Below are 24875 nucleotides of genomic sequence, written 5' to 3'. Positions count from 1 at the left end.
AAAGCCCATTCCCAAATGTCCCGGTGTACAAACCCCATTCCCATGTGTGTTCACGGGGAGCGGATAACAAGGGGCAGAACACTGTCAAATCGAAGAGTGGTTTGGAATCCACAAACACTGCTCTTGTATTAGTCACCTCGCTCTTGCTCTTGCTTCATCTCTGGCTCCTCACGTGGTGCCTGGGTGTTGGTCTGTATCATGGCTCGCGGGTGGGAAGCCCCTGCAATTCCAAGGAATCTGTTTCATTGAGTTAAATCTCAGGTCACTCTTATCACTTAGGGAAATGATCACATGCGGGTGTTTTTAGCCAGTCACTCCTGGGGGTCCACATGCAGCGCTGTGTAGGCACGGACACCTCCAAAGGCACATGCTCCACCCAGAGAGAGTCCTCCTCATTCAGTTCCCATCAGTAACCTTTTTCTTCTCTCTCCTCTTGTTCCATGCAGGGAGGGAGTTCCGGGTCATCATCATCAGCACAGTTCACACCAAGGAAAGCCTGCTTAGCTCTGCCTCCCCCAACATGGAGTTCTTCAACGAAGCGAGAGTGCTGAACACCATCATGACAAGGGCCCAGTCACAGGTCATTGTGGTGGGAGATGCTGTGGCCTTGTGCTCCCATGGCCAGTGCAGCAAGGTCTGGAAGCGCTTCCTCCAGGAGTGCATCGAGAAGGGCAGCGTGACTCCGGAAACGCTGACGCTGGAGCAGATTAAGCAGGCAGTGTCCGACAAGCAGAGCTGGATCCAGGGAAGCACTGAGCAGCAGCAGCTGTGTGAGGAGGAGGACGACAGCGACACGGATTCCTGGACCTCCGAGTTGGATAACGGAAATCCCGACGATCCCATTCTCCAGGAGCTCCTGGATGAGAGCAAGAACGTCCAGGTGACTGTTTCCGAAGAAGGGTTGCTGAACGTGAACTCCGAGGCCTCGGCCCAGCAGAACGGCCGGCTGGAATATGTCAACTTCTCCTCTCACACAATGCAGGAGTATCTTCGCATGCACCCCAAAATGTACAAGAGGTGTGAGCTGGTCAAAGAGGGGTTTGACAAAGCATCTGCCTTCGCCTTCGATGAGTCACCTCCCCTCAACATTCAGATCAAAGGCAGAGTTCGCTGTGGCATGGCTTTCACTGGCGACCAAGTGCTCGTGGAGCTGCTGCAGACCAGTGCCCCTGAGGGTGGCGCCCTCCGTCCCCAAGGGAGAGTGGTGGGCGTGCTGATGTGGGCCGAGCGAGAGCGGTCCTTCGTCTGCACGATGGACGAGTTCGACCCCCGCGTGATGATCCCCATCGACCGCACCATCACCAAAATATTTGTCCCAGGGCTGAAAGAAAAACCCAATGTTGTCCCCATCCGCAAACTGATAAAGGGGAAGTACCAGGTGGTCAGCTGTGAGAAGATAAGACAGGAGATGAAAAGAAGTCAGCTTTTCTGTGTCCAAATTATCTCCTGGCGGGAAGGTTTTTACTACCCTCTAGGCATAGTAACAGACATCCTGCCCATGGCTTTGACTCTGGAAGAAGGCTTGAAGATCCTTGATTTGGAGTACGGTCTGGCAAAAAAGTACCCAAGCGAGGTGACCAAGGAGCTGGCCAAAATTACGTCCAGCAAATCGAACCCTCCCAAGGAGAATCTGAGGGACTGCCGGGGCTACCTGACCTTCACTGTCGACCCCCCAGGCTCTAAAGATTTGGATGATGCGATAAGTGTCCGAGATGAGGGCAGTTGTTACGAGATTGGGATCCACATCGCAGACGTGGCTGGCTTTGTTCCCAAAGACAGTGCTTTGGATATGGAGGCGAAGAAACGAGGCACTACTTACTATGCCCCTGGTAAGGAGCCGCTCTGCATGTTCCCACCTCGGATCAGCCAAGACCTCTGCAGCCTCCTGCCACAAAAGAATCGCCACGTGATCTCCCTGTTTGTCACTGTAGAAAAGACGACAGACAGGATGATGAAACGGAACTTCGCTGTGTCCACAATCCGCTCGGACCGGCAGCTGTCCTACGAGGAGGCAGAAAGCATCATTAAGAACCACTACAGTGGGGAAACGAAGGCCCTTCGCTTTGACACCCTTGAGGACTGTATAGCTGTGGCTTATCACTTCTCCAGAGTCCACCGACAGTTCAGGCTGCAGGAAGACTGTTACTATGACCGGCTGGATGAGGAAAGTACCCCAGGCAACAGGGGATCCCACCAGATGATAGAGGAGTTCATGATCATGTTCAACAGCTTTGTGGCCGAGTTTCTAACCAACAAAGACCACACCAAGAACGTCACTCCTCTTCGGTGTCAAATGGAGCCCAACCCTCAGCAAGTGGCTCAGATGAAGAACAAATACAGCCACATCATTCCTTTGTCCATCCACCTCTCGCACCACCTGGGAGCTCTGCCTGCTGGCCCAGCCCCTGCTGGATGGGGTGAGTTCAGCCTCCTGACCCCACTGTGGGAGCACCTCGAGTCAGCTGTGGACGCTCGTGATGTCCACAAGATGCTTGACCTCATTGCTACCGATGACATTCACCCGAAGCTCGCCCCCATCGTCCTGGAGTTCAGGAGGCTGCTGAGCCGTTCCTATTTCAGTCGCTCCAACTCGACCGCTCAGTCTAAGGCGGGACATTACTCCTTGCACGTCGACTCTTACACCTGGGCCTCCTCCCCCATCCGCCGATACTTGGACATCGTGGTCCAGCGGCACCTTCATTCCGTGCTCTGCAAGAAGCCAGTACTGTACTCCTCGGAGGACATTGAATTTCTCTGCCATGACTTCAACAGAAAGAACTTGCGGGCAGTAACCTACGAAAAGAGGGCCCATTCCCTGCAGATGGCCACCCGGCTGAGGTGCCAAGTCCTGCAGAAGATCGCGTTCGTTGTGAGCGTTGAGGGAGTTGATAGGTTCTTTAAAGCCTTGTTCCCACTGAACAAGGAGAGCCTTCCAGATCCCCAACTAATCAACTACCGGGCTCTGCAGTTAGTGGAACAGCCCTCGTTTAACCAAGAGCGGAACAGCATGAGGCTGACGTGGAGGCGGCGAATGTACTCCGTGGTGAGCTCAAAGGAGCACACCCCGCGGTCCTCACCGCTTCGGGACCGCCACATCACCCTCTTCAGCGCTCAGGTGTGGCAAGACGTGCTGGCGGCCATCAGAAAGGAAGAGTTTGAGAGCGTGATTGCTCTGCTTTGGAGCGGCCGGGCTATGGGCCAGAGGCAGGTGGGGAGAATAGAGAGAAGCGACTGCTCGCACTATGTGCGGCTGTTTCTAGAGCTGAGTGCCGGAGATGCTGTGCAACTGCAGCTCACCACGGCGGTTCAGCGGGGATTTCTGGTGCCTTCTGTGCAGCTGTGGAGCGTGACTCCGGGTTTCGAGGTCTGTTTAGAGCACACAGAAAAGCCCATCAACTGCTTCTCGAATTACGCCACGCAAGCGTCAAAGGACAAGTACAAGAATCCACTGGACTATAGCAGGGTGTGGAAGCCGCTCAATGCCATGGAATCTGCTTCGTGCGCTGTGGCAGAAAACGACTCCATTGTCCTGCAGGATGTCAAAATAACCTGGGACAAGCAAAGGAACAGCGAAGGGCAGCTGCAGGGGACTTTCTCCTTAACCAAAAGCTTCCTAGAGGAGTGTGCCATTGATGTAGACTTCAACCACTGTTACATGTGCATCCGGCTAGAAGGTCTGACGCTCAGTGGATGCCGTAATGACGAGGCATGTCTTAGCCACGGCCTCCAGAAACTCAGCTTGTCCAACGAGACCACGGCAGGTGGCAGCTTCGTGGTTGATCCAGCTACATACACTTGGGTAGCCCATGGGCTGACCGAAGAATGTAGTGACAATGAGAAGCTGGACAGAAATGGTCTGAAGACTCTGAATTTTTACATCCATTTTATGTCCATGGAGACAGTTCCTGCAGAGATCTCCCGGGACTCAGCCAGGTTTACAGTGGAAATCATTCCAAAGATGCTTCCGGATATGTAAGTGTGGGTGCGATATTCAACGTGTAGCTGGTGATTTCAGTCCTTTGCAAAAGAAAGCAGATATGGGGCTAGCTTTCCCCACGCCGCCTTCCCAAATAGAATGGAGCCCTTCCCCTGAGTGTACCTGGTCCACTGAAAATCCCCATGTCCCTACACAAATCAGCCAGGCCCTTGGGCTTCTGGCAGGGTGCTCTGTGTTTTTGGTTGTCGCTTTTTCAAACATTCCCGAAACACCCCGCTTCCTGCAGTCCTAGCTGTCTTAAAGAGCAAAGGATTGAGGGGGCTAGGAAAAGAGGCAGCCCTGGGGGGACTGCTCAACTTCTGTTACTGTAGCAATTCACCTCACTCTTGCTACAGCATCTTTCACAAACAACTCGGCTTGAAAGGCTGTTCATAGTTTCTTTAGCAGCCCCATGCCCCTGATTTCTCGTTCTTATTCTCCTTTATGCCGGTTCCTTTGCAACCGTGCCTTATTGAGACAGCCGCACTTCAAGTAGATCCATGGCCTGCCTTTAGAATCAAGCCTCATTAACAGGCAAGGCGGCCAATCTCGCTCGAGTTAACTGTAGCAGAAGAAGAGATCTGTGTGGCTCAAAAGCTTGTCTCTCTCTCCAACAATCTGTCCAATAAAAGATACCACCTCACCTCCCTCATCTTGCTAATCTCCTGGGATTGACCCAGCTACAACTGCATGTAGCTTTAGCTTTTCTTATTCTGGAGTGACCTCTCCCTTGGTGCCTTGAGATAAAAACAGCTGGGGTGTGATCTGTGCTCCCTGCTGCTCTGTGAAATGTAATCCTCTGCCCCCAAATCCTGCCTGGCTCCGTTCTTCATGCAGGCAGGGAATGGGTCACCTGTACAGAGTAACACTATTGCAATACAACTTCTTCCCAAATTGCTTTTAGCTCTCTGCTTAGAGCCTTCATTGAATGAACAAAGCAAAGTGGTAGGATACCGAAAGGCAGTTCAAGAAAGCTGTGTCGTGTTTTTCACCATGTGGGGCTATGTTTCAGTAACTCTCTGTTTTCCCTTCTATCAGCCGGAAGGAGAATGCAATCTGGAAACTGAAACATGCCTCTTCGCTCGCCAAGAGCATAGCACTGGGCCAGGAGCCTCCTCAGACAGGTAGGTGCAAACATTCACAGGCTTCTTTTGCTCAGTTGCCAAAGCAAGTGGGCCACGTTTAAGACCATACCTGGTGATAATAATAAAACGATCTGGCTCTTACGATCTTAGCGCTTTTCATGCATAGCTCTCAGAGTATGAGAAGTGCAAAAGAAGTCAAGTATTATTCTTCCCATGGGGAAACTGAGGCACAGGGAAGTGACTTTCCTAAGATCACCCAACGGGCCAATGGCACAGCCAGGAACTGAACCTATGTCTTCTGAGTTCCAGTTCAGCATCCTATCCACTAGGCCACACTGCCACTTCTATTGTGCTTATACCACTCTCGTTGGAGCCCTTGGGAGCCATTAACTAATGCCTCTGTGAGGCAGCTGAATAAGCGTGATCTGTACTTTGTGAATGGGCAAACCGAGGCAGAAAAAGTATAAAAAAATCTCCCTCAGTTCCTGCATGGGGTCTCTTAGCTGATGTGAGGTTTGAGATCTTACAGGCCCCAGATATATGCACAGTCCTGGTTCTGGGTTTGACACAGGTGACCTTTGTTAATGGGTAGCCAATAAGCAGGTCGTCTGTGACAGGGCTGGGCCAGCTCCCTTGTGTGGTGGCTACCTGCTTCCACCTAGGTATGTCCCCAGGAGTCCCAGCTGTCTGCCCAGGTCCTTATGATAGAGAAGCGAGTGTGCTCCCAGATAGAGCTCTGCTGTTCTCAGCATCTGCCTCTTCTCTGTTCCCTGGCTAGGGATTCCTCTTTCCAAAGGGGAATGGAGTCACAGGACCTAGCCGCCATATTAGAGCAGTTAACATTTAACCCTCTGGATCTTTACAGGTGATTCAGTGGCAGAGGGAGTTGGTGTCAAAGTAGGATTAAATTTGGGAGCTCTTGGCTCTGAGTCCTATGCTTGGACCATGCCGTGCTCAATGACACTGCAAAGTGTGCTTCTTGTTTGGTGCCCTCTGTAATCTCAGTTTAAAGTTGTTGGGTGTTCTTGTTTTTATTTTTTTAAATGTAGCAGAGAAAAAATCCAAACTCCTGGCCCAAAAAACCTTTGATATCCCTGGGAGCCTGAGGAAGCTCAACCAAAGTCAAAACAAGGCAATCCTAGATGCTCTGAGAAAACCCTTCACTCTCATCCAGGGACCACCAGGTGAGACAAGAGGGGGTACATGCATGCGTGTGAATGGGTGATAGCACTTTTTATGGAAGCCGCTTGAGGCCTGGCCCGGGGTTCCCCCAGACTCCTCTGCTGCCAGGTCCTTGAAGTGACGTGTTCTTTGTGGGACCACACGCAAGTGATACAGAAATGGGGTGGGGCAGTGACACTCAGGGCTGTGCAAATCCATTCAGTTCTAAATTCTCAAACACACCAGCCTGGAAGTCTCTCTGCTCCACTTGCCAACAACGGTATGTCGGAACATTCTCAGCAGACCTTGTTTCACCCAGGCACGGGGAAGACAGTGGTTGGGGTCCATATTGTCTACTGGTTCAACAAGCTGAATGAGGAGAGGCTGGAGAAGGAACCATCTCTGGACGATGCGGAAAAAGCAGGAAAATGCATCTTGTACTGTGGCCCATCCAACAAGTCTGTTGACGTTGTTGCAGGTAACTTGGCATGCTGACTGCTGGGGGTCACGTGATACAAGATTTCTATTTACCCGTTTTTTCAGAGAGCTGGGAGGGAAGGTGGAAGAGATCCTAGCGTACTACTTAGGCTGAAATTCTTAAATGGAAACAAGGCAGTGGCAGGTGAGAAGTTGCAGAGGGGGTAGGAATAGTACATCTGACAAAGCGAGATAATGCATGTTCTTAAACAGCAGATGGTTCCTACCCTCAGGGTGCCTGGTGCAGCTTGCATTGAAGTCTGGGATTGCTCCAGCATCCCTTTGCTCTATAAAAGATCCCTCACTGACCTGCTCTCAAAGGAGCTTGGAGATCTGTGCCTTTTTGAGTGCAAGGCTGTATATTGGGACCCTGAGACTAAAAGGGCTTGTTGCCTGGGGGGCATCTTAGGAGAGCATGAGTCCTGGTGTCACTCAGTGGAGTCTATTCTGCTCCCTCCCCAGAGATGCTGTTGAAGATGAAGGGGAAACTGAAGCCTCTGAGGGTTTATGGCGAGGCAATGGAGTCGATGGAATTCCCCTACCCCGGGAGCAGCCGGCACTTCTCCCGGAAAGCCCTGCGGGATGCAAAACCTAAGCCGGAGCTCAGGTAGGACAATGCAACCCCAAGCAGGTTAAAGAGAGAGTGTGTCCTGAGTTCACCCCACCGTGGAGCCAAGGAAGCCATCCTCTAGTTTGCTCAGGAGAGTCCAAATACATCATATTGCAGTATATGGGGGAATTGCAGGTTGGGAGCGGGAACTATTGGCAGGAGGGTCTCTGGAGTAGAATCTGAATCCTTCCAGCACCATCAGATCATGAACAAGGCTCCACCATCTCTGCCTATTCCAGGCCACTCTCTGCGTTTACTCTCTGTTAAGTCCCCTACATTTTCCCTCTCTGAGTATGTTCAGTGGAGGGTTTTCTGTCGATTGGCCCCTTTTGTGTGTCCCTCCAGCTGTCCACCAGCCCTGGCAGATGCTTGGACATGTCTGGGACATGTATTTAGAATGAAGCCATCTTCTTTTCTGGATAACTTCAGAAATAAGAGGTTACTAAGCTCTCTTGACAAATGTTGACATTTCTTATAAATTCATTCAGTTTACTAACTGGAATAGAAAGAAGAAAATCTTTTGGCCCATCTAGGGAGAAATAAGCATAGGGCCTGAGAAAATGTAAAAGCTGGGACGTATTTTCTTAGAGATGCTGCTGGTGTATAACCAAGCTGGTATACTCCGTTGTTGCGGGACATCTCCCAGTGTGCATGGATGTGGGTATGTATAACGTTTATATTGAAAAATCCCGTTTTTTGTTGTTTGTTTAATTTCAGTGAAATAATTTTGCATCACCGAATCCGGCAGCCACCCAATCCTCTTTGGCGAAAAATCCGTGACTTTGATACAAAAGTGAAAAGAGAAGAGCAGATATCAGAAGAGGAGGTTAAGAAGTGAGTGAAAAGAGACCCACATGAGAGGTCTGGCAGTCGTTGGCTGTACTGGAGCGTGTATTAGTATGAAATAGCCAGTACCTGTATGCAACACAGTGCAGTTACTCACATCCCCATCAGGGAGAGGTTTAAGATGCAGTTGCTGGGCCAGAACCTCAGCTGGTATAAATCAGCATAGCTGCATGGAAGTCAATGGAGTTATGCTGATTTACAGCAGCTAAGAATCTGGCCCTCTTAGCCTTTGCTGAGATTGGAAATTGAAACTAAAGAACAAACCACATCATGTTCCTGAGGTTGCTTTTTTTGAAAAAAACAAATACAACCAGCTCCTGTTGACCCTGTAGCACAGAATATGCTGTGGAGACAGTAACTCTCTGAATCTGTTGTGAACTGAACATCCAGGGATACTTCCTTAGGGTAACACTGCAGCCTGTGAGTGCTTCTAGAGTGATTTCTGCTTCGAGGGCTCTGCTTGTGTGGTTCATGAGACTCTGGGCTGTTGGACTGAAAAATGAAGCTACCAGGCCTGGGGATGTAGGTTCCATAGCTTTCAGACCCCAGGGTGTCTCCAACTGGGCCTGTGGGAAACCCTTTATGGAGAGGGCCGTGCTGGGGGGAGGGGAGGGTGTAACCCTTTGGGAAGGTGTATCCCGTTTCCAGAGTAGGAACTGAGCAGAGGTGAAAGTTTCACAAATGCTGCCACTAGTACAGAATCTGACCTCCTTCACCTTCGCCTACAGGTACAAAAGCCTGTTGCTAGAAGCCCGTGTGCAAGAGCTGCAATGCCACAATGTCATCCTGTGCACGTGCTCTGCAGCCTCTGCCGCCTGCCTTGTGGACAACCTGAACGTCAAGCAGATCCTCATTGATGAGTGCGCCATGTCCACCGAGCCAGAGACCCTCATACCCCTGGTCAGCTACATGAAGGCGGAAAAGGTGAGTCCCTCCCAGTGGTCAGTCATTAGGGCGCTGTCAGTTGCCCCTGGAATTGCTCCCTAACCAGAGGATCTCTCCATTGGCTCTGCACTCACTCTAGACTGCGCCTCGCTACCCACTAAAGTTTGCAGTTGTATTTCAAGGCTGTCCCTGATGGCTCCTGTGGTGATGCATGCACTCTTGTGGTGTCTCCTCCGTGTGTTCGTCAGGGTGGAGCTCCAAGCAAAGCACTGGGATGCTGGGCGTTATGCCCCGTTATGTGTCGCCCTTTTACCTTGCAAGGGAAACGCAACTCCTGTCAAACTGTGTGATGCATCCCAGGCTCGGAGGTGCACATTGTACATCTGCATTCACACCGCTCTGCATAAACACGCATCCCCAAACACACCATGCACGCAGAGGTCAACACAGTATATAAACACACACACTTAGTGGGTCTATTATGATGGTGACAACTGCAGCATAAAACCGGTCCGTATGCTCACTAGCTAATTACTTGACCTAAGTATCTCATCTCAGCCCCACAAGTGCAATCTTTCAAACATGCTCAATCCACATTTTGGCTTGACTCTCCTCAAAGCACATACGGAGCTGGAGAGAAAAGTAGATGGAAGATGTGGATGCTATTTTGGCATGCTCTGGAAGAGGCATTTGGCACTACAGCCAGGAAACGTGCTGGCCTGTATAGACAATCTCGATGAGATGTGCTGTGGTTGTCCTAATGACCCACCTGGCCCTGGTCCTGAAGTTGGAGAATATAGTAGAGAGTCTGGCAAGCTCTTGCTCAGCAAAGTGTCTTGAATACCAAATGACACCTCGACTGTGAGCTGCGGACTGTGTTCTTTGGTGGGACCCTGATCCTGGATTGGGGTTTGTAGGTGCTGCCTGAATAGAAATAAATAGTAATAATGTATGTGCCTTCACACACATTCCTCCAACAAGTTAACTGGAAGGAGTGGAGTAGAAGAGGCAGAGAACTGGAGCCTGTGTTTTCACTCCATATATTCCAGGTTGTTTTGCTTGGGGACCATAAGCAGTTGCGGCCTGTAGTCCACAACGATTTCTGCAAGAGCCTTGGCATGGAGACATCCCTCTTTGAACGTTACCGGGACCAAGCCCAGATGCTGGACACGCAGTACCGCATGGTAGGAGTCCCCTGGTGGTCTTTCTCCCACCCCCCGCCATAGGAAATGCTGTTAGCTTGCTCCAGCCTGTTGGGATGCAAATATTCTGCTGTAACATCTCCTCTGATAATCCAGTCTGCCCTGAGTATTTACTTTAGGGGAGCCTTCTGGATACTGTTTTAGTCAGGATAGGGCACTCTTCACTGCAGAAGAGCTTTCTGAACATGGTTTTCTGAGCTTCCCTAGTACATTGGCCAACTCTTCACTCGTTCTTCTCATCTCATAGATTGCCAGCTGACAATGGGCAGGTGCAGGGTCACGGGGGGTTGCTGATCTGTTGAGTTTCACCCTTTAGTCAATCTGACTGGCATATTGTTAGCCAGTAAATACATATTCCTATCACTGATACCCTCCTCTATACTCCTGTTTATTAGCTACACCCACAGGTTGGCTTGTCATAAACTAGACTGTAATTTCTTATGGAAAGGCAGTCCCTGTCTCCATGTGCCTAGGACAATGGGGCCCTGATCCTGACTCAGGCCTTCGGGTGCTGTCACAATACAAATAATTCATAGACCCTAATGCCGGAAGGGACCATTGTGATAATTGAAAGCGACCTCCTGTATAATGCAGGCTCTGGGACGGCTCTGAATTAATTAATTAGCAATAGCCACCCTCAGTGGGTTCAGTACTGGAGGAATTGCTGCCTTATAGAATGCACAAGTGTTGATCTAGGTGACCCAGGCCAAAATGGCAGTCACCGTGCCGCTTGAGCGGGCACTGCCTTCTGGTTTAACTGTCAGAAGAGCTTTTCTGTAAAGCATTGGACATATAAATAGCAGACCGGTAAAATTTTGCCCGGCCTCTGATTTTGCCCATGCAATTGCTTGATTTGGGAAGACACAACTCAAGGGGCTGGGTACCCAGTTGTCACAACTGGCTGTTGGCACATGCAAAATGCGTGTCTACACACCTGCTCTCTTGTCCATATCTATCGGTATACAGGTGACACTGAATTTCTTGCCCTTTCCATAGGGGCAGCATTTTGGAGGCTATTAAGAATGGCTATGTGGCGGGTTGTATGAAGAGCTACGGCTTGAGAAATTGGCGGTAGACAGCCTGGTTAAAGAGGTACTGTGGGACCTGGGGCCCTCACTTTTGTTACTCACCTGAGGGTCTCTCCTTTTGATCTGTCAGCAAAAGGACATCTGCAGGTTCCCATCCCAGGAATTTTACATGAGCAATCTGACGACCTGCCCTGAGCTTAAACGCCCTACCAGCGCATTCGAACACAGATACAAAAGCGGCTGTCCAATCATCTTCGGGCACATAGAGGGGAAGGAGCAGAGTCTGATGGTCTCCACTGAGGAGGGAAACGAGAATTCCAGGGCTAACCGGGAAGAAGTGGAACAGGTGGTAAGTAGCCAGCAGGGCATTTTTTTGCTGGCAGATGGTGAGGGTGGAGTAAGGCAGCACTTGGGTTTATGGACATATTGTTTGGCATCTGGTATTGTTTGCTTGCCAGGTGGGTCCCATTTAATAGTTATCCAGCCTGAAATGCTCTTCAGCCAATCAGCTGCAAACATTGACGGTGGTGTTTGGTCTTTTCAACGCAGCTGCCATTTTGTCATTGAAAGGAGTTGCTAAGAGACGCATAAGATCTAAACATTAATAAGGTCAATGCATCCATTGAAACAGCACGACCCTCTCTGTGCCCACTGCACAAGCTGTGACGACACTGTTCTCACACCATCTCTCAGGCAGGTGCTGATGGGGATTTACTTTTTGTCTTAGACCCACGATCAGTCTGCATTTATAAAATTCGGCCAGGGAGTCTCACGCTCCTTGCCAGCCACCCCTGTTTTTCGCAAAGCAAACAAGCTCTGTCCCTACCTTCCTGTGTGCGAGAGAGAGTCTTTGTATCGATCAGCCATTCGTGAAATACCACAATGCGTCCCGGTGAGATGCAGGAGCAGGTTTCTGTGCACGGAGCGTATCCTGCTAGGGAAGGACGGATTAGAGTGGTAACAGGAGAGTGAGTGTTGAGTCCCACCAAGGGACTCAGCTTGGGGGAAGGATAGGGCTACTCCTGTCTCACCGTCTCTCAGGCTGCTCCCCTGTTCCCTGCATCTATCAAGTCCCTGATGCAGCCAGACTACCACCACCTCTTAGCCATGCTGTCTTCCCTGGCTGGCAGCAGTAGAGGGAGCTTTGAGAGTGGAGGAGTCTTCCCTGCCCTCAGTGCCAGGAACAGAATGGCCCCAGTGACCGGCTGGTGTCTATGGCGCCCTGGTGGAAGTACTGAAGCTGACAGAAGCTCGTGGGGAATCTCGTAGACTGCCCCAGGCAGCCCCTGCCATTCACTCATTTTCACACGTCCAGTGAGAGGCCGAGGCCCAGGCTTGGTCTAACCGGTGGGGCTGGGCCAGGTTGTTCGGGAAAGCCCGGCTTACAGCACCATTTGGTGAGCACAAGCCAGTGCCCATGCTGGTCATGGGGAAAGCATTAGAGTGATGTTAGGAACTGCTGCCTTTAAACGCTGCTGTAGCCAGCGCAGCTCTGGTCTGCCATGGGCATTGTTGGTCAGGGCTTGCTGAAATAACCAGCACTAGTTCAAAGATGTATGGTCCTGTTGATGTTGCAGCTAGCAAAGGCTCTCCACAGTGTATGAGTGTGAAGCCCTTGCTCACCCTTCGATAATGTGGCTACCAGCACAAAACCAAGATGTGATCATCCTGCATCTATTTTTTTTTTCCTTTTTTTTTTTAATTGTCTTGTTCCCGGGTTGACACAGTGATTTCAGCAAAGAGTTGTGCTATGCCTCATTGAGCCCTAGGAGCGCCATGGGTAGGGCTAGGAGAGCCAGGTTGAGTTTCCTTGCTTTAACATTAAAATCTCTGGCTTTGCTGCCCAAGACTAACTCGACACCAGTCTCTTCCTCCACCACCTTGGTCTCTGTGCCTTGTGGATGGAGAGGATGGGATGAACGGTGCAACCACAGACCAAAACAGCGTTGGTGAAAGGGGCCATGTGGACAAGAAGCCAGAGTGCATCACTGAGTGGGGTATCAATGGGATGGCATAAAACTGGAGAGAACCTCGTGTCTTCTCTTCCTCCTTCCTTCCCAATCTGAAGCTGGGGGGACCTGTTCTCTTCTGTCCCTCCACAGCAATTCCACCTATGTGTGGAATGAAGGAAAAGGCTGTTTCCTTTCCTCCCCCCCAGCCCCAACAACAAGCAGGAGCTCACATTGTGTCCCCCCTCAGGTGAGGATAGCAAAGCAGCTGACCCTGGATGGCACCATCAAGCCAGTGAATGTTGCCATCCTGAGCCCGTACAACGCCCAGGTGTCGGAGGTCAACAAACGTCTCGCCCAGGAGGGTGTCCGTGGGATGACAGTTTGCACCATCATGAAAAGCCAAGGTAAGGTCCGTAGGGAATAGCAGAGTTCTCTATTTCAGCTTCCAGCTGGTGTGAAGTAAGGTCATTACCTTTCTCCACCCTCCTGTGGGGTACAGCACCTTGTCACTCAGAATCACCAAATCTCATGGGTCAGGGCTTGCTTCAGCCATCGGGAGAGACCCCACAGAGCTGGCTTTCTGGGTGATTCTTGGTCACAATCAGCAGCGAGGGGAGCCCTTGAAATACCTATTTAAAGAAATCCCCCAAATCTTTGTGTCTCAGAAAACCAGCCACATGGATGGAGCGCAATTGTTGAACATAAGTGAAGAAGTTAAATGTGAATGACACTTGGAGGGGAGGTTGGGGTTGTTAAAGTGAGCATTCTTCATAGAGCCAGGGTCTGTAGTAAGGCAGATGCTCTCGTAAAAATGACGATGGGATACAGTAATGGCTCCAAATGCCATAGGAACACAGCTGTAAGCTGCGATATTCTAGACTTTTGCTGTAGAGGAATGGATGTTATTCCAGTAGGGAAGCATAGCTGGACACTTTCTGGCTAAATGCCTTTAACTTCACCATCAATAAAATTGGTGCAATTCCTTCTCTCTAGGGAGTGAATGGAAGTATGTGATCCTGTCCACTGTACGCTCCTGCTCTCGATCAGATATTGATAGGAATCCCACCAAAAGCTGGCAGAAGAAGTATCTTGGATTTGTTATTGACCCAAACCAGGTCAATGTAGCCATCACTCGGGCTCAAGAGGGGCTCTGCATTATAGGTGAGTCTTCTGGGAAGGTGCATGAAGCTAGGGTGGGAGAAGAAATGCTGTAGAAGGAAGTGGGGATCCGAACTTAGAGGCAGAAGAAGATGGTCTGTCTTCGTTTTTCTAACATTACAACGTCAATGATTTTGAAGTTCGAGTGGCTGGGAACCACCCCATGTATTTGAACTACCCCTCAGAGTGGAGAGCAGTAATCATAGGCATCTCTCCCATGTTTTTAACATACATTCAGTGTGTATTGTCTTGTTTCTGTTTTTAATCATATTCTTTCTTTGCTTGCATGCTGGATCTCTAGTCCAGCAGAATTTGACCTGCTGGTATTTCCCTGTTGGTCACATGGACAGGATACATTTACAGTGATGTGGCAATGGTAGGGCCATGGCTGGGGACTTTGGGGCTGAAGGAAATGTCCCTCCAGTTTATCCAGCACAGTTTGGCTTTTTTCTCTAGGCCCAGAGGTTACAGACAGGTCCGCCAAGTGTTCTATGGAAACAGATTAGCCATTTCTGCTCACTGTTGGTTTTTCCCTTCTACCAACAGGAAACCGCTATCTCCTGGAATCCAACCCTTTGTGGAGGAGACTGCTGGAGCATTACAAACAGATGGGATGCAGCACTTCGGCTCACGACATTCGGGTCAGGAAGAAGTCAGCCCTTCGCTGATGTGAATAGATCACAGCTGGATAAACCAGTCCCTGCCTGAAATGTTTGATGGGCCCATTGGGGAACAATGCTGCATTCAAGCCTCTTTTCTACCCGTCAGGCACTAACCAGTGAAGAAAATGCACCAGGAATTGGCAAGCTGCACTTGACCACTCACCTTAAACTTCTTGTAATGAAAAGGCAACCTTATGTCAAGACTTCCAGCATTTGCAAACCAAAAAGCTGTGGAAGTTGATGGGTGCAGGGGCAGATTTTGTGGAAGCCAAGAGAGCCTACGTGGAATCCCCAACCTGCATTTTTGTGACAGCAGCTATTCTTTGGGGACCAAATAGATATTTTCACTTCATCAGGAGCTGAAGGATGGCATGTGACAGAGCTGCAGGCTTGAGCTGTGATGTGCCATACTAGGATCAAGGCTGCCAAATGCTACCATGAATTCTGAAACCAAGCCCAGGAAACTACTAAGGCAATCTCATTTCTCAAAGCAGAAGAAACAATCTGTGTTTTATTTTAAATGAAGGAAAAAACCAAAAAACCAAAACAAAACCCAGATAATGAAATATTCTTGGCCTTTATGAATAGGTAAATATCACTTAGCCAAGGCCAAGTACTTTTATAAATAGACATATTGACTCTTAGTGCAAAGGAGATTGTGATGACCAGTATAAAGAGAATGAAGACCATGGGGGACAACCTCTACCAGCAGATTTTGACACTGTAAAGATATTTTTAAGCTGCCCACCTAGTTTTACTTGAAAATGTTTCCTCTTGTGTAAAGAATGTTCCCTCCTCTGTTCTTCTTCTTGTTTTAAGCTGCTTCTAACTTATTGACTTTTAACTCAATGAACTTTGCTTTGCAATCAAAGGCCCATGCTTTTGGCCACGTGAGATGTATGTGTATATATTTTTAAAATAGCCAAATTGCTATGAACTGAGAGGTGTGGATCACTAGAGAACAGGAGGCTGACAGGAACAGGAGTTATTTTTCCCAATAATTCAGTTCCGATCATACCTGTGTAGTAGTGAAATGGTGCTCAGCACTGAAGCCTTGTTAAGCTGGAGCGGCTTATGTGGGCATGGTATTTATGGGGGACAGCACGGCAATCTCATTATTCCAGTTCTGACTACGTGTGCCTGCCTTAGTGCTCCCGAAGACCAAATACATGGGGACCAGTAGATGTCCGTGTAAGACTGAGCCAAGCTGCCGTTGCAACATTTTTTGTATCAAATGAAAACAAGGTGGGCCAAGTGTCACCCCGGGTGTAACTACCAACCTTTGTGACTTCAACAAGAGTTATACTAGGGATGAATGAGTGTTGCGTTTGCAGGGCTTCTTTCCCAAAGTGAAGGAATGTGCAATAAGAAAACCTGAAGAGCCAGTGTGTAATGTCATATTCCATTTCCGTGATCCTTCCTGTTAGGTTTGAGTCGTGTATAGCCAGGGAAAGTGCAGAACCTGTGGAGAAGGTTCTCCTTCTTCTGCTTCTTGTTTTGAAACTGCTTGCTTGCTCTCCTGCCATGTAATAGACCTGGTTTCTGGTAAAAGAGAACACGCACATCTGCTCTTCTAGTAGTGCAGCATATGGGTCCAAGTCCCATGTCTGAGGAAAGAATGTAGAAGGCTTCCTCAGTATTTCTAAAGGGCACTGGATAAAGGCTGGTCATGGCATTTGAGGCCAGAAGGGATCACCAGCTCATCCAGACCTACCTCTTCTGTATCACAGGCCACTAACGTTACCCAGCACCTGCACACTAAGCCCAACAACCAAAGTTTTACAGCCCTCAAGAGACTAAACTATTATGTGCCACAGGCAGAGAACAGGTGAGTTCTTAGGCCTGATAGTTGTCCCACATTGAAGCCTCGTATCTCAAGGATTCCAAACAGGCCTTGTTTTTGCAAACTAATTGTTTTTACGATTCCAGAGTAAACTCTGGAACAGAGATCACTTTGTGGACTAGTGAAACGAATGGTGAAAGACAGTTTTGGAATCCTTAAGTTAAACACTTCAGTATAGCACACACATCCCAGCAGAGAGAACATTGTATAGCTAACACACTCACCATGGTCCCTTTAAGTCCAGTGGGCCTTATTCTCCTCCCTCTAGTGTAAATCATGGAGTTTCTCCATGGAAAGAATGCAGGTTACACCAGCGTACAACTGGTATAAATGAGAGGCGAATCAGACGCACTGTAGGGGCTTAGTTTGATACCGCTGAGCATCATTTAGCCAAGTCACCTCTGCGTGTACCATTTTCCACTTGTTCGTATTTAAAAAAGCAAAAACAAAACACCACCCATCCCCCGGCCCACCAAACTACTTCACCTTGTGCGGTAAAGTCTAGAGTGAAGTACTGTGTTCAGTCACTGTTATCTTACAAGGCAACAGATCACATCCTCTCCGGAAACTTATTCTGAAAGAGACTGGTCTCATAACTTGTGTTCGAAAATGCTGCCCTATGGCCTACAAACTACAGTGAGATCGCAGCTTAAACTGCTGAGTTGCATTGATGTTGTAAATAGGTAGTCGCATAATTGATCATGTAGCCTCAGTAGCCAGGGGTTAGCAGGAAGTGCAATTAATGTAATGTTTTGTAGAGACTATTACTGATAACTGAATACTGTGTTATGGATATAGTGCTTTTGGATATACAGAATCAGAGAAGTTAATATGGAAAAGACTCATTAAATTTAGTCCAGCTTCATATGCGTAGAGAGATTTGAATCAGTTATTTATGATGGAAGGATTCTTACATAAAACTATTGACATAAAGACAAAGAAGACATTTTTTTATTATGGGGGGGGGAGAGGAGAAAGCCCCCACTATAATTCCAATGGCATGTGTCTGGCATGATGGTGTGCAGTTTGTTGGCCACATCACAGAGTTTGATAAAACAAGGCTTGTGAATGGTAAAATAGGAGATCAGAATGGTTTCCTAGGGAGATGCCATGACTGGGAAATATCCTTTCATCATAAACATCAGGGGTTGAACTCCAGCTGGTGCTGACCATAGGTGCATGCCCAAAGAACAGCACAATGGCTGCAGTTTGGGCAGAAAGGTGTCCATCCTCATGCACAGCCCACTATTCTGAGCTTCTGACCGGAGTCATGGTGGGGTGGGTCTGGACTGTAGCTAAGAGGTCGGAGTACAGCACCCTCACCACCCCCACTCCATACAGCTTGCTCTTTCTTCAGGATTGGGGAGAGGGACTGTCTTTGGGTTCTCAGCCAGAAGACAAGCACGTGTTAAAATTGCTTTTGTGGTATATGTCCGTCCATGCTGGAGGGTAGCATAGCTTTCCCCAGCACTACCGAGACTTCAACCCTATGTGAGTTCAAGAAAGGTGATCTACATCTAGAGTAAACAGTGTCTCAGGCTTCAATCTGACTGATCTTTGTGATTTTAGCACTCTCCCTTGGGTCTGCTCCTGCTCCCAGTAAAACCAGTAGAAAAATCTTTTGTGGCTTCAGTAGGAACAGACGTGGGCCTGCAGTGCTGTTCCTGAGGAGCCATACAGCTGTGTAGAGAACGATCCACTGCAATAAATCAGTTTTTAAATGGAAATAAAATGTTACGTGTTGTGAAATTCAAATTAAGGAACCTTAAATGTGACAGGTTTTTTATCTTGTGTCTGTAACGTGAGACTTGTAACAGCTTTGGAACAACATTTTGGATACAAATATTTTTATCTGCTTCTAATGTTTTTAAATAAGAACCTCAACATTCCTGTTTCATATTTAAGCCATAATTGTAAAGATGATTAAATTTATTAAATGAAAAATGTTTATTTATGACTATGGGATTGAGTTCTCTATGTGCGTGTATATGTGTCCATGCGTGAATAGAATCTGTCCTGTACTTAATTGAAAGGATTCTACGGAACTGAATCTGGACAGAAACAGATGGGAAAAGAGGAATTAACCCCAATATTCAACAGAGGAAACTGTTTTATAGAGGATGATCCCTGGAGATTTTGCCCTCTCCTGTTTTAAGTCAAAAAAGGATCTTTTCCTGCACTGTAGAGCATTACTATGGGATGGGAAATGAGAGGGCAACTACATGTCAGAGGCTGTGGAAGGAACCTTGGCAAGGAGACTGGGCAGTGGTGAGGGACCATGAGGATTGGGATTCAGGTGAGTGTGTGCGTGTGTGTGTAAACAGAGCACTGTTGGTGTGGCAAGGGGCAATGAGGAAAGGAAGGGCAATGAAAAGTGAGGACATTGCGTGGGAAGAAGGCACTGAGTTAGCTGTTGATTTATAGGAAGGCACCAGACAGTGGATAAATTTTCCCTAAATTGTTTTGTGTCAGACACCATGTGGTGATCTTTTACCCACTGCTATAGTCTGCTCAGCCTCACTACGAGGGGTAGCTGGCCTTCATTGGCAACGGACGTTGCAAAGGATGGGTGGAGGCACGAGGGGCAGTGGTGACTGTTTAAACTGTGTTGTTTTCAGCCCATAAAGATGTATATGAGGCACTTTGTAAAATTACAATTGAAGACACAACAGCTCAATTTTTATGCAAAAACCTTTAAAAATACATTTTAAATTTTACTTCTTCAACTTCTTTGAATTGACAAAATTAGAAAATTCTCTGCTGCTGCTTCATCCGTCAGGGTTCGCACATGGTGCTCTCCATGCCTTCATCAGGGTAAGGTTTTGTCTCCAATGTGATGGTATCGCGCCACTGTTCATAGACGAGTGTGTAAGTCTCCGCCCTTTTAACTGTGAATCTGTATGATCTGTCAGACAGCAGGTTCCGGATTTCACACATGTTGGACGTGACCGGCATTATTCCACACTGGATCCTCTCTTGCTGGGTTTGGGGCTCCAGTAGCTTAAACCTGAGTTCATACTGTTCAGGCTGTGACTGTTGACTTGTGATAAACCACTTGAGGCTCACCCAGTCCTCATGGGCCACTGATTCCTTTCGATCAAACATCACTGGCATCTTGGTACTCAGAACAAGCCTAATGTGTGGGATTTTGGTAGCCCCAACATCTGACACCAGACGATGCTTAACATACAGCCTTCCTGGCACTAGCATGGCAAGGAAATTATCCATCAGCTCAGACAGATTTGACAGCTTTTGCTTGACCAAGTCCCACCTGGCGAGGAATGTTACCATGTCATAGGTCTCCAGGAAGTGGACCAGCTCCTCCCGCCCCTGTTCCAGTTGTTCTAACAGGTCAGTTAAGAGCAACAGCTGGATTTTGGTTTGGACTGTTCCCAACTTCTTCATCCTCTGGAATCTCCAGGGGTCAACCAGCTGGAACATAGTGGTGGGCAGCATGAGGTGGTTCTGGTCTCCCAGTGCCAAATGCTTGGGCAGAATTTCAATGTAATAAGAGCACTTTTTCAGAAGTTCAATTCGCTTATGGTGGCGTTTCAGCAGGTGGAGACTCAAGTCAGAGTGCAGAAACTCCAGCACAATGTTCTTTCTCTCCATGTACATCTTCCAGGTTTCATTCTCCTGGTCCTCCTCTTTGTTGTACAAAATACTCTGCAGATTGTTTTCTATCTCATTCAAATACACATCCATGGTTCCAAAACTCATAGTTGCTGTGCAGGAAAGCAACAATAACAACCTTTAAGAACCAAAGGAAAAGCAGTCAATATGGAGCATACCATGATAGTGACTGCTGTTTCCTTATACTATAACATTAATTATAAATCATTTTAGTTCTTATCCCATCTCTAATTTCTGTTAGACTCTATCAGGCTCCCTGCCAATCCTAGAACATTCCTTTCTAACATTACCATTTTGAGTGCTTTGCCTAGTCTAGTCCTAAATATCCCAGTCAACTGGGCTCCTGCTATTTCCCTTGAGAGACTATATCTTCATTTAATAAATAAGAACATAAGAAAGGCCATAATGGGTCAGACCAATGGTCCATTTAGCCCAGTATCCTGTCTTCTGACAGTGGCCAATGCCAGATGCTTCAGAGAGAATGAACTGGACAATTAGTGAGTGATCCATCCCATGTTGTTCATGCCTAGCTTCTAGCAATCAGGGTCTAGGGACTCTCAGAGCATGGGGTTGCATCCCTGACCATCTTGGCTAATAGCCATTGATGGACGTATCCTCCATGAACTTACCTAATTGTTTTTTTTAACCCCAACGTAGCTTTGGCCTTCACGACACCTTCTGGCAAAGAGTTATATAGGTTGACAGTACGTTGTGTGAAGAAATACTTCCTTTTGTTTGTTTTAAACCTGCTGCCTATTAATTTCATTAGATGACTCCTGGTTCTTGCGTGAAGGGGTAAATAATGGATCCTGATACTCTCACATTTTTTCCTTATCTCATTAGTTCTAATGAGACCCCTTTATACCACCCTAAGTTATCTCTTTCTCCATTCTTGCTGGTCATTCACATCTCTCATATCAGCAAGTGTCTACGTCTCTCCCTTAGTTTGCTTAGCCAAGCTATACACCCATTCAGGTCTTAGGCTTTCCTTTAGGCAACTGCAGGATACTGGCTTCAAATCAGCTTGGCTGCTGATCTTTAAAACCTCTCCAATCTATCAATGTCTTTTTGGGAGTGCAGTGGCCCAAACTGAATGTGATGGTCCCAGTGTGACCTCACCAGAGTTGTAAAGAGAGGAACTATCACGTGTCCTTTCTGTTTGACTGTGCAACCCATTCCTGAAAGTCAACATTTTGAATGACAAATCCTTCTCCCCACCTTTTGTTTAGTTTGCATTATAATGGTTCCGAATGAATTATATTCAATTGCATGTGGATGAAATGTGTAATTCCATAAGCGTTTCACTGTAACAACATGACACACAACAAGTGAAAAACAAACATGAACGAAGTAATGGTTAATCAGTGAGAAAAGGGACAATGGAAATGGCCCTTTTAAACTCCATATCTGCTCTGTTTCCTTCGTTGTATCTGTTTCCTACAATGACCAAGGCAAGAGTACTGTTTAATACCACTGCTGAGCCAATATAGCCATGGAAGACCTACCTGTATTATCTTTTAGTTGAGGTATCTATGACTTAGGTATCAAAAACAGAATTGTCAGCTAAATTCCGGTTCTTGAATCTTCACTGACAGTGATAATGACTGAACCAGAATGCAGCTTGTTTTGGATGCCAGTTTGAAGCTCATATTTAGACTTGAAAACTGAACATAGTTGATATGGAAGACAAAGAAAATGTGCAATGTCCAGATGCTGCTTTGCTAGCCCTAGCTACACTTCAATACCACGACGAGGGGGCTAGTGACACAAACGGAGAATAGCTCTCAAGTAGCTAGCTGACATCCATGGCATCGGCTTGTTTTAGAGTTGTTTTTTATAAAGTGTTTACAGTGCATAATTCTGATATTTTATTCTTTCTCCTCACATGTTTTCTGACAAGACCATGTTACTTAGTGGGTAGAACAGCAGCAGTCTGTGCCCCATTATCCCCATTTATATAATGTGGCTGGTAATACTTGACTTCATGGGGTATTATATTATGAGGTACAATTAAATTTGTGACGTGCTTTCAGTCTTTGGATTAGAGAAGTGCAAAAGTGTCACTTATTTCTCACGGTAAGTGAGGGAATATCTTTTATTGGACCAGCTTCCAGGGGTGAGACAAGCTTTTGAGCTTTCAGCATGTACTTTTCCCAGACCTGACGAAGAGCTCTGTGTAGACGGAAAGCATCTCTCTCTCACCTTCAGAAGTTGGTCCAATAAAAGATATTCCCTCACCCACCTTGTCTCTCTGTTATCCTGGGACCAACATGGCTACAACACTGCATGCACTTATTTTTCATGATAATCCCTTCATTTGCCGGGATGCTTTTTCAAGGATATTGTCAATTCAAATGTGTCCTGAATTTTTTAAACTTTATTCTTTCCATCAGAAAAATGCAGGAAAACAAGGTAAAGCCAAAAAATTGACACAGATCAGCCCCAGGACACCACAATATGAAACGTAATATAGAGCTAGCAGCTTATTTGGTTATGTAGCTCAAAACTCTAGATGATGTAAAAACGAGCTCTTACAAAGCTAAATCAAACAGAAATGTTTCTATAATTATTTCTGCATTCCACTGGCCAGAGATGCTTTTAAAACACCTGCATGGCTTTATGGAGGAGTGAGGATCTAGCTGCATGCAACAACAGCAGGAATTGGGGCCTAAAAAAAAATGAAAGCAGGGAAGATGCCGAAAGTGAAACTGACCATACATGACAGTGAAAGGGGCTTATGCCTTGCAGTTTGTTCAGAGAAAGACAAAAGAGGCAGCGGGATGAAGGAGAAGTGAATTTAGATTTTAACAAGGTGTTCAGCTTTAGTAACTGAGGCTGATGTAAATTGTTGGGAGAGAGGTGCTAATTCACTAGGGAACCTTGGATGATCCCGGCCAGCAGGCCTAAGTGACAGTCTAGGGAGAGCCTGATGCTGCCAGTATGATACACAGAGTCTGGTAGTGCTGAACTGTGGCTGCTTTTGTGTTTTCTGTTGTACTCTAGAAAGAGATAATTGTTCCTCCTCCTCGTTAGGGGCATGACAGCGCAGGGCCCAGTCTGACCCTGCTGCAACACCCTGACTTGCAGAGGGCACTAGGGGTAGCTGACGCTCCAGCTGAGGGGAAGGTGAGGGGATGCACTGCTAATGGCAGTGAGGGGATCCGGGGCTCGCCCTCCACTGGCTGGGGAGTGCCAGGCCTCCTCGGCTTTCCCCCTCTGTGCCCACAGCAGGGAGGCACAGAGAAGGGTCTTCCATGCCCCCCACATGCTTTGCCTTGTGGGGGCTCTCCTGAGCCTCTGTGCCCGCTCTGTCCACCCACTGCTCTCTGCCCACCATCCACCCCTGGGAGTCCTTCCCCCTCCATGGCCCTCCCCCTGGGAATTCCACCTTCCCTGCCCCCTTCCTGCACCATCCCCTCAGGGGTCACCCCTCCATGGCCCTCCCCTGGGCTCCCCCTTCCTGCCCCTCCCCCTCTCCATGCCCCTCCCCCCAGGCTCCCCTCTTCCTGCACCATCCTCTCAGGGGTCCCCCCCTTCATGCCCCTCCCCTGGGCTCCCCCTTCCTGCCCCTTCCCCTCTCCATGCCACTCCCCCCAGGCTCCCCTCTTCCTGCACCTCCTCCTCCCTATGCCCCTCCTCCCAGGCTCCCCTCTTCCTGCACCATCCCCTGAGGGGTCCCCCTTCCTGCCCCTCCCCTCTCCATGCCCCTCCCCCCAGGCTCCCCTCTTCCTGCACCATCCCCTCAGAAGTCCCCCCTCCATGCCCCTCCCCTGGGCTCCCCCCTTTCTGCCCCTCCCCCTCTCCATGCCCCTCCCCCCAGGCTCCCCTCTTCCTGCACCATCCCCTCAGGGGTCCCCCCCTCCATGCCCCTCCCCTGGGCTCCCCCTTCCTGCAGCCGCCCCCCTTTTCCTGCACCATCCTCTCAGGAGTCCCTCCTCCATGACGCTCCCCGGCCCCCCTTTCTGCCCCCGGGGTCCCCTCTGGCTGGTTGCCCGCGGGGGGTGGGCGTCCTGACCTGTGGCCGAGCCGGGCGGCGTGTCCCGGGGCCGCTCCCCGCCGCCCCCTCTCCTGGGCCGGGCTGCCCTGGCTCCGGCCAGCCCCAGGCAGCTGCCATGGGAACCCATTGTTCGTAACCCCCCCCCGCCCGCGGGTTCGGGGCCCGCCCCGTCTGCCCCCCGCGGGTAGGGCAGGGCACTGGGTGAGGGGCGGGGAGAGGCAAGGGGAGGTCTGTGGGGGGGCTGGGAGAGGCAGAGCAGGGGGGCTGGGCAGGTGGGGAGGCACAGGGAGGTCAGGGTGTGGGGGTCTGGGGGAGGCACAGGGAGGTCAGGGCTGGGGGTGGGGGCTGGGAGAGGCAGAG

The 24875-nt window shown here is 48.7% G+C and overlaps 2 protein-coding genes across 4 annotated transcripts in view; one reads left to right on the top strand and one right to left on the bottom strand.

Moving 5' to 3' along the window:
• HELZ2 (helicase with zinc finger 2) overlaps positions 1-17440 on the top strand; it is a 50955-nt gene extending 33515 nt beyond the window's left edge. Inside the window, exons 9-20 of the mRNA XM_084645668.1 lie at positions 447-3972; positions 5015-5100; positions 6111-6245; positions 6542-6700; positions 7162-7306; positions 8027-8143; positions 8884-9079; positions 10090-10224; positions 11401-11619; positions 13470-13626; positions 14216-14383; positions 14927-17440. Coding sequence (XP_084501794.1) covers positions 447-3972; positions 5015-5100; positions 6111-6245; positions 6542-6700; positions 7162-7306; positions 8027-8143; positions 8884-9079; positions 10090-10224; positions 11401-11619; positions 13470-13626; positions 14216-14383; positions 14927-15048 — 5165 coding nt within the window. The 3' untranslated portion in view covers positions 15049-17440. The remainder of the gene's footprint in view (positions 1-446; positions 3973-5014; positions 5101-6110; positions 6246-6541; positions 6701-7161; positions 7307-8026; positions 8144-8883; positions 9080-10089; positions 10225-11400; positions 11620-13469; positions 13627-14215; positions 14384-14926) is intronic.
• Positions 17441-19646: 2206 nt separating this feature from the next.
• FNDC11 (fibronectin type III domain containing 11) lies at positions 19647-24637 on the bottom strand. Of its 3 annotated transcripts, none has more exons than XM_084646400.1 (2): positions 24534-24637; positions 19647-20636 (listed from the first exon to the last, which is right to left on the bottom strand). In XM_084646400.1, exon 2 carries the CDS (start codon positions 20603-20605, stop codon positions 19661-19663), a length of 945 nt encoding a protein of 314 aa, XP_084502526.1. In that variant the 5' UTR covers positions 20606-20636; positions 24534-24637; the 3' UTR covers positions 19647-19660. The 3 variants fall into 3 exon arrangements, with proteins under 3 accessions (XP_084502526.1, XP_084502527.1, XP_084502528.1); XM_084646401.1 differs by having other exon boundaries at positions 19647-20610; positions 24534-24634; XM_084646402.1 differs by lacking the exon at positions 24534-24637 and adding an exon at positions 21148-21205 and having other exon boundaries at positions 19647-20610.
• Between the last annotated feature and the right edge of the window lie 238 nt (positions 24638-24875).

This window comes from Lepidochelys olivacea, assembly GCF_965140295.1.
Source record: "Lepidochelys olivacea isolate rLepOli2 genome assembly, chromosome: 13".
In the NCBI taxonomy this organism is placed as follows: Eukaryota; Metazoa; Chordata; order Testudines; family Cheloniidae; genus Lepidochelys; species Lepidochelys olivacea.
This window is presented reverse-complemented; position numbering and strand designations above follow the sequence as displayed.